The sequence below is a fragment of the Triticum dicoccoides genome, chromosome 7A (assembly GCF_002162155.2).
Source record: "Triticum dicoccoides isolate Atlit2015 ecotype Zavitan chromosome 7A, WEW_v2.0, whole genome shotgun sequence".
In the NCBI taxonomy this organism is placed as follows: Eukaryota; Viridiplantae; Streptophyta; class Magnoliopsida; order Poales; family Poaceae; genus Triticum; species Triticum dicoccoides.
The window spans coordinates 716,257,812-716,267,252 of NC_041392.1; the positions used below are offsets into that span (position 1 = coordinate 716,257,812).

At 43.9% G+C, this 9,441-nt stretch overlaps 1 protein-coding gene and 1 pseudogene across 1 annotated transcript; both read left to right on the forward strand.

Moving 5' to 3' along the window:
* The first annotated feature begins 1,692 nt into the window (after positions 1-1,692).
* Positions 1,693-2,499, forward strand: LOC119334014 (protein ALP1-like). Its single transcript, XM_037606692.1, has 3 exons — positions 1,693-1,864; positions 1,942-2,263; positions 2,442-2,499. Exons 1-3 carry the CDS (start codon positions 1,693-1,695, stop codon positions 2,497-2,499), a joined length of 552 nt encoding a protein of 183 aa, XP_037462589.1.
* Positions 2,500-2,674: 175 nt separating this feature from the next.
* Positions 2,675-3,482, forward strand: LOC119334015 (annotated as a pseudogene).
* The last annotated feature ends 5,959 nt before the right edge of the window (positions 3,483-9,441 follow it).

The window sequence follows — 9,441 nt, forward strand, 5'->3', positions numbered from 1 at the left end:
CAAGGAGGGAGGTACCAACGTGGAGGCGTCCGAGCGGGCAAGATGGGTGGCCACGTGAAGGGGAAGGAATCTTTTGTCCAGAACTCATTTCGACTACTTACTAAACCTTTCGAGTGTTTGACTTGCTAAGGTTTAACTTCTCAACGCAATATTTTGAGAAGTTAAGGGGCTGTTTGGATCCCAGCCTAAGCGTGCCACGCCTAAAGTGAGGCGTGCCACAGCCCCTTAGGCGTGCGTTTGGTTCTGAACAAAAGTTAGGCTCGCCACAACGTTAAGAGTTGTCCGCCGCTGAAATTTCGCCAAAAAGTGTGGCGCTCGTTTCGCCCGCCACACTCGCCGCGGCGCGCCAACTGAGCCACAAAAATCCCCGCGAACTGATAAAAGTCACCGCTTCCCTGTTCGTCCTCAGTCCAAAAATCCCCCACCCCTTCAGTCTTGACCCCATGGCTGAGAGCCCTTCTCTCTCCCCTTCCAGATCCAGCTGAGGACGACCTTGCCGCCGCACTCGATCTGCTCCTCCCTGGTACGAATCCTCATCACCGCAGCATCTATCTCCTCCACCTCCTCCATCTCCTCCATCTCATCACGTCAGATTCATCTCATACATGCAGATATGGGCGTCCTTGATTTTCTCAAGAGAAAAATACTAGCTTTCTTCCGTGATTTGTGGGATTTCCCGTTGCTTGTTCCTGCCCTTGTTGCATCCAGACTAGGAACTTCCATCTCATAGTGAAAGGTCAACTATTTGTTAAGAGGAAAGGTAACACCGTAATCCCCCTTTGCAATTGTTGCATGCTTGTACGAGTGAGATTATAAGTTAGTAATTTCTTGTAAGTATGTGGTGTTGATGTAAGATTTGACATCTCTCTGTGTTCTTTTCTTAGATATGTATTGTACAATTTATTGTCTGAGTAATATATTGTCCTCTGTATAATTTGCGTTGGATAAAAAATTTATATATAGTTTCACTCACTGATGTCATCTGATTTTTTAATGCTATTATTGTTTCATAGATGGACCAAAGAACATTATGCTTACAGTATTACATGCATTATTATCACTACTACATGTGGAGGAGAAGATTGCTTGCTGCCATTATTGTGTGTTTAGGGATGTACTGGTACAAGATTAATGTCCGAAAAAGGAAGAGAAAATCTATAACTTATGCTCCCATGTTCGAACGAGATGTTGAAAGGATGTCACGCCTGAACCGTATGTATTATGGAACCGAGGCTAATTGCATAAGTGAGCTGCGCATGCGGAAATTTGTTTTTCACAAATTGTGTGCCAACCTGAGACGTCGTGGTCTACTGGTAGACACATTCCATGTAACTGTGGAGGAGCAAGTTGCCATGTTCATCCATGTTGTGGGTCATAACTGGAAAAATAGATCGATTGGTTTCGAGTTTTATCGATCGGGCGAGACTGTTAGTAGGTACTTCAATGCTGTTTTAGATGCCCTGTGTCTCCTTGCTCGTGATGTCATATGCATCAGAACCATCGAAACACATTCGAAGATAACAAGTAGCTCCAGATTTCACCCTTACTTTGAGGTACATCCAAAATTATTCACAAGTATCTGCAATGTATTTATAGGTTCCATTCAGTCTGTTTGAAACTGGTTCTCTCTTTTCATAGGGATGCATAGGAGCTCTGGATGGTACTCATATACCGGCATGTGTGCCAATCCACATGCAAGATAGGTTTAGGGGTAGAAAGTCCTTTCCCACACAAAATGTGCTAGCAGCCGTTGATTTTGACCTAAGATTTACATATGTTCTTGCTGGATGGGAGGGATCGGCTCATGATTCTTATGTGCTCCAAGATGCCCTATCACGTCCCAATGGCCTTAAAATACCAGAAGGTGGGATTCTAACCCATGGCTTCAAACTGAAACTTTCTTTAGTTCTTAGCTAATGTGTTAGCATCATCATGATGTAGGTAAATATTTCCTAGCGGATGCGGGATATGCTGCAAGACCCGGTATACTACCCCCATATCGTGGTGTCCGATATCACCTAAAGGAATATAGGGGAAGTAGAGAGCCTGAGAACCCAAGGGAGTTATTCAACCATCGCCATTCCTCACTTAGAACAACCGTCGAAAGAGCATTTGGTACCTTGAAGAATCGATTTAAAATATTTGCAAGTCAGCCATTCTTCCCTCTAAAAACACAAGTAAAAATTGTGTTTGCTTGTTGTGCGCTCCATAACTGGATCCTAGATGCTGGTCCTGATGAGTATGTCTATGATGATGCTACTTGGTACTCGGCCCTTCCACGGAGTAGACGACACCGTCGTGACGTTTACTAGGAGAGCCAGGCATGGGCACACAAAAGGGATGTACTAGCTCAAAAAATGTGGGAGGATAATTTAGCAGCTCAAGATCAAGATGATTAAGAAGTTAGTATGTAAGGCTGATGTTGATGGGTTTTATTTTAGGTTCCATTCAGTCTGTTTGAAACTAGAGTTCTGCCTTGTTTCTATGTATCAAACATGAGTGCTATTTTGTTACATTTGGTCATTATGTATGTGATTCATGTGAAACTATGTTGGTTGTACCTCTGTAAACTTATATCACTTATTTTATCTTTAGTAAATTGTTGGTTGTTTCATGCTTATTTGCCTCACCTATTATCTTTTAATTAAAATGGCTCACTGTATGAGAAACAGCGATGGCCAAGGGGAAGGGGAAGTCTGATGGTGATGGGTGCTCTCGTGAGAGGACTATTTCCTGGGCTGATGATCAGACCAAGTTTATGTTGGATTGGTGCATTGAATACATGAAGGAACAATATGCGGGATTTAGGTTCAGGAAGCATCATCTTTTGAAGTGTGCTGATGCTTTAAATGGAAAATTTGCTATGGGGAAGACACTTGCTCAAGTTGATCGTCACTTCAGGCACTACAAAGAAAATTGGAAGTACATTGCCGCCGCAATTAGCAAGAGTGGCAATGTTTTCGATGATATTAGATGTGTGGTAACTATCTCCGAGTCTGAAAAGTCTTGCCTCAATGTACGTATAATTTAGTTTCTTTTTAAAACTTAATATGGCTAATTTAATTAGGATCTTAATGTGTGTGTGCTTGTAATGCAGGATAGAGCAAGGCGCTTGCTTTCTAAGCCCATCAAGTTCTACTATGAGATGCAGGAGCTATTCACAGGCACTAGTGCTGATGGTTCTTTGGCCATGGACTAGCATACATGCACAATTGATTCCGATGACTCGGACAATGATGAAGGGTTGTATGATCTCAACTGCTATCCACAGTATGAGGGCCCTCTTGAGGAGGATTCTGACACTTTGCCAACAACACATTGTCCTAAAAGACCTCCAGTACCTGTAGGTGGTGATAATTCAACATCTAGCACTAGCCGAGTTGGTAAGAAGCGCCCAAGAGGTAGCAAGTCACCTACTAAGAAGCCACCAAGAACCAAGAGTCGTTTCGTGGAGTCCGCTGAAGAAATCAACTCTACATTGAGGTCACTCCAGCAATCCCTTGCTGCCGCTCCTCCTCCAATGCCCCAAGTTGTTGATCCTTATGCTAGTTTATGGAAGAGGTTGGAGGAACTCCCAATTACCACAGATCAAAGAATTACTGTTGGTGTGCACTTATCTTGCAAGGACAATGAAGGTTTGCGTGGTTGGTTATGCAGTGCAAGTGAAAAAACTTTTGAAACTTGGGTTTGCAAGTTCTTTGCTGACAAAGATCATGTTTATAGCAACATGTGAAGTTATCTAGTTGCTAACTTGTCATGTCTAGAAGTTGGCAACCTGTGAAGTTTAGAAGATGGCAACTTTTGGTATTTAGGAGATGAACTTGTGCTACGGCTACTGCTTTTGGGAAGTAGATCTTTTGATGTGTGGTGAAACACTTTAATGTAACTTGGCCAGAACTTGTGTTATTGCTATGAATGACTATCACTTGACTTTATAATGATGGACGAAACTTGCATGTATCTATCTTATTTTCTATCTTGATTATGAGTTTGCATTTTGAATTATTTTATACAGATGGGATTAATAGAAAATGCTCCATGTTACTTTTTATGGTTATTATTATTGCGACAAAATCTTCTTACATTTACTGGAGCATGTTGTAGTATGATTGCTTTGCAAGACAAATGGCAAGTAATCTCATCACCGTGAAGTCTAGCAGTAAGGTGATTCTAACCACCTGTGGCAGGAAACCGTGGCAGAAAACCAAACGCAAACCATAACTTTTTGCCAAACATTTGTGGAAGCCATCCAAACACACGCCACACAAAATCTGCCACACCTAACCTAAGGCATGGCTACCAACCAATCAGTTTGATTTTGCCATACATTATGGCAAGCCACAGGTGTGGCTAGTACCTCACCTTAGGCGTGGCAATTTGAGTCTCCAACCAAACAGCCCCTAAGCTCTTGTGACGCCCTTTTCCAAAAAAAAAAGCTTTTGTCATGCGTCGATTAGAGATGTTCCTAGCATACAAAGGCAGCGGAATGCAGGAAAATGCAAAAGAGAAAATAAGATCCCAAGACTCCAAAGTGCACGAAGTAAATAACGTAGGAAAATAGGACCGCCTATTCATCATATAACTATAGAAGAAAAATCAACAGTGACTTTTTGGACTATTAGATCACCATCCCAACGGTCATGATCCCGCATGCACCGTTCTTCTTCGACGTACTTCTCTTCTTCATGTGCACGATCTATTACTCCCTTCGCCGCCAACCAGGCCGGCCGAACGCCTGCACCTGCCCCAGCGGCCGACCACACGGACACATGGGCCCTATGGCCCCACCCTCCTCTCATCGCCTTCCACCGATGACGCCGCTGCCCAAGGCCACCCCTCTACCCTCTCCCCAACCTCCCGTTCGTTGTCGTCTGTAGGCCCCCCTTCCTTCGCCCCGCGCATCCAAACCTTCGCCCCACGCATCCAAACCGTCAAACCCCCTTCATCGCCTACGCCTGGGATGCCACAGCTTTCTGCCGCTTACAACGCCTTCCCCATCTCTGACGAGGTCATGTCTCAGCCTCGCCAGGGTTGACGCTCCTCATTGCCACTCGTCTTGTTTCTCAGTCTTCGGCCTCGGTGGGATTGGCTTACACGCATGGAAATTTCAAGCACATGATATTTAGCAAACACATAGAAAAAGATATAACAAATTGACTGTAGTTGAACAATCCTCCTGCCGCCCGAAATTTTGTTACTACCTCTGTCTAGGTGAATAAGTTATTCATGTAGTTCTAGGTCATCGATTTGAGAAATTAAATATGTGTTATATGTAATGAAAAGTATATCACTAGATTTCTAAAAGGATGTTGTTTCTAAATATATATATATTGTCACATATAATATATATTTAGATAGTTAAATCGTCAATATAGAACTACGTAAATGACTTATTCACCGAGACGGAGGTAGTACCGGAAGTAAGAATAGGGCCTCCAGCAATAAATGGATCATCATCCAGTACATGCAATTAATGGCAGTTCTTTCTTCTCACGGTAATGATAGAGCTGGAGTCGGCAAGTGCAGAGGACCCGGCCGGCCCCTCGCCGTTCAGAAGAGGAGGAACACAGGAAAAATATCTAGTACTCCCATCCTTGAGGTGCTTCTTATGCTCCAAATCTAAAACATCAATTTTAAGTCTCAAAAATTCTGAAAAAATTTGTGAATGTTCAAAGGGAATGTGACTACACCTCCTAAAAATTTCAGGTCAAAACTCGAAATGTACATTGAGAAACAAAACCTAATGCATGTAACCTGACCGGAGTACGAGGCTAAATGTAACCTGATGCATGCATCCATTTCACTTTGCCATTGCTGTCCATCTCGATGAGCAGTGAAGTGAAGTGAACACAGGTCCTGTTGTACTGACGTGTGTGTACATTTAATCATGCACTGGCCCAGGGTGTAGAATAAATTGCACAAAAGTACTACAATTGTGGCATTGTAAGCATATTGATATCAAGATTAATAATTTGTACGTGTCTGTATCAGGTTTGGGGCGAGACGTAGCAAAAGAGGCTAAAAGTGTGTTTTATACGTATTGACAGGGAATCTGACCGGTTGGGCCCGGCTCAACCGGTCAGATTCCCTGTCAATACGTATAAAACACACTTTTAGCCTCTTTTGCAACGTCTCGCTTCAAACTTGGTACTGACAATACCCGACGGGCAGGCCCAACCGGTCAGATTCCCTGTCAATACGTATAAAACGCACATTTAGCCTCTTTTGCAACGTCTCGACCCAAACCTGGTACTGACACGTAAAAATTACTAATCTTAATACCAACCTGCTTTCAATGCCTCAATTGTGGTATTTTTGTGCAATTTACTCCAGGGTGTAACATGGTGTGTACGCTTGATATTGGGCGGGTATGTGTGTATGTGTTGAGCCAGTAGTGTGGCAACTAGAACGACATAGTGCGTGTTATTTACAGCTAGCTAGCTAGCTGCTAGCTGAGAAATAACTTGCAAAAACTCGCTTTTCAACGTGTATATGATTAAGTTTGTTTAAGTGCATCTGTTTAAGTTTGTTTAGGCCACCTCAAGTCTGTTGCTTATTCAACGTCATGGTGTGGAGAGTGGACCGACAACGTACGTTAGGTCGTCCTCCGTCCATGACCAGGGTCAGTGTGCATGATTGATCCATGCAGTAGCAACGTACGTCGACCACGTATGCCAAGAGTAAGATGCTAACCATAGGTCACAATCGTGTGGTACTAATTTGGATGTCTGCTTGCCAACAATTAGTCAACATCGTTGTCAAGCATAGTATCCTACTGGTGTGTAGTGAGACATGTCGGCATTGGTTTTCAGAACAGACAAACAACTTGTTAAATACGTGTGTGTAGTACATGGTGTCTAGTGTCTACTAGTATATATACATGTGGCCATTTTGACGAGTTGTTTCTTTTCCTGTAAGAGTTGTCATGCAAGCTGGAGTGAAATACATATATGCAAGGTTCCCCGCCAAAAAAAAGGTACATACAGTATGAATTGCAGCCCTTTTCTTAAAATGAACTGACACAACGTTCAATTTAGTGTGAAAAATGGTTGCAATAGAATACTCCTCTCTTTTCAAAATAAGTGTCTTAACCTTAATACAACTTTGTACTAAACTTAATATAAACCTAAGACACTTATTTTGAGACGGAGGGAGTACATCCAAAACGTTGCTACAAGAAAAAAACACTAACTAACTATAGCTAGGAGATCACGTCGTATGCATAGTTAAGCTAGGGTGCAGTTTGCCGTTGGCAAGGCGGAGACGTACGTTGGCATGTCAAGCTCTATCGATCTATCATCCAGGCCTTTAATCGGTTGGTTCCTTCATCGACGATCGATCATGAATGGCCGATACGTGCTGAGTCGCCGACCCAACTTACATTTCGCAGTTGCATGTGATGTATGCAACTTTATCGCGACGAAGGCCCACATGCATGGAGATCTCATGTCATGACACAGGATGCGACGGTGACATGGGGTGATGTTAGCACTGTTAAGCATCTCCGTTAGTTGAGGTTAGTGGTAAGATAAAAGAATTGGATTCTCGTATATCAAGTAGCACTGTCCTTTGTGAGTATTCAACGGATTAGGTAGACTTGGAACATCTAGCTAGGCTTAGGCGGGGGTTTAGCATCTCAAGGCGGGCATCCATTACGGCCCCAAGTGTCTGCTCTGTTCGGCCCCAACATTTTTAGGGCAGCTCCAACGGGGATTATCAAATCGATCAATGTTTGGATCGAATTGCCAAACTTATAAACCATCCAACGCCGGATCCTACCCTCGATGAGTACCAGAACTGGAATCCAAAAATGCACTTCATTGTGTGAGATATCAAGCATGTCTACGTGCAGATGCCATGTGAGAAGGATGAGAGACCTCCTCGAAGCAGCTCATATAGGCCAACGTGTGCCCCAGATCAGAGGATGACAACTCAGACAGTTGCGCAGATGACGACAAGTTACTAGGTTACCGTACAACTAGTTAGGATTAGTTTAAATTTAGATTGAACTTATTTAATTTCATCTCTTTAGTTGTAATATATCAAGGTTTATTTAAATTTTGTTCGTGTCTCTGGACGGTCCGTTTCAAATGGACCAGACATTTGGTGCCTAGGCTTGGATGGTCGGCGCTCCGCCGTTGTCCATAGACATGTATGGATGCGTCCGCAGACAATTGATGTCCTCTATTTGGGGATGGAGGCACCCATTTATGGGCGGATAGTCCAAAATCCTCAAACCTCGTCCCAAATCAAGGGCGGAGTAGTGGATTCTGGACTGTCCATCACATCCACTAAACAACTCGGCCCGCTACCCTTTTAATTGCCACTCTCTGTCACTACACTCCCATTCAAACCCTAACCGTCTCCGACCCTTAGTACCCTACGACCAGACGCCGCATCGTCAAGATGGGCAAGAAGATGACCGTCGAAGAGAACGAGTGTTGTCAGGCAATGTGGTTACTCAGTGGCTACCAGTCCGACGTGTCGTCCCCTCACCGCGACAACGGGTCCAATGGGATTTTAGACTCCCATACGCGCCGCCGTGTAGACCGCCACTGGCTCGCCTATGCGCGCTCCCTCGCCGAGGCCTTGGCCATCTTCCTCTATAGCGTCGATGCCCATGAAGTAGGATTCCGGCTACCGCAAGGCCGTGGTGGTAGCCAGGAAGCCGCGGCATGACTGTAACGCAATGTGCAATGTCCCAAGACGGATGCTATGATGGCTGGGGTGGCACCGGCAGCTGGAGTGACGACAGAAATGGTCGTCGTAATGACCTCGGGGGACATGCGTTCGAGATCACCGCATGTCTGGTAGATTTAGGTTTAGTTTAAATAATTTCATCCAAACCATCTATGATATAACCGAATCATGTTAAATTTTCTTGTTTGCAATAGTTAAAACGAGAAGTTTCTAGATATTGCCATTAGGTGGTTGGACGTCGACTGGATGTCCGCGGACACCTTTCTTCATCGTATGAGGTCGCCCGTTTGGGTATTTGCCTTGGAGATGCCCTTGTGTTCGTTCTTTTGACCTTTGCTCTTGAGTAATACAATCCCTTTACCTCGCAAAAAAATAACCTTTACCCTGCAAAAATAAATAAAAGGGCTCACAATTCCTATAATGCCGCTAGGTTGGTACTACGCGCACGCGCACGTGCACACTGATAAATTAACCTATTGTCATTTCTATTGAATTCATACTCCAGTTGATTGCTTCAAAAGTCTGAACCAACGAAAAGAGGCGACTATATATTTGAACAATGTTAAGAGATCTGAGCACACCACCACTCATCTTTTTAAAAGGCACGCAGATCGATGCGAATACACCTGGTGGAAGAAGACAAGTCAGTAGACCAAACTCGTCGTTCGTAACCGTATACAGGGCGCAAGATCACGACGGGTTAAGTCTACGCCCGTACACGAACAACTCCATGTGTGCTGA

What these genes read in the sequence shown, in the direction of transcription:
- LOC119334014 (XM_037606692.1), top strand. Translation starts at nt 1,693, where the DNA reads ATGCAAGATAGGTTTAGGGGTAGAAAGTCCTTTCCCACACAAAATGTG. An exon ending in TGGCCTTAAAATACCAGAAG is followed by an intron (nt 1,865 to 1,941) that starts GTGGGATTCTAA and finishes ATCATGATGTAG; the next exon opens with GTAAATATTTCCTAGCGGAT. An exon ending in GTCTATGATGATGCTACTTG is followed by an intron (nt 2,264 to 2,441) that starts GTACTCGGCCCT and finishes GTTTTATTTTAG; the next exon opens with GTTCCATTCAGTCTGTTTGA.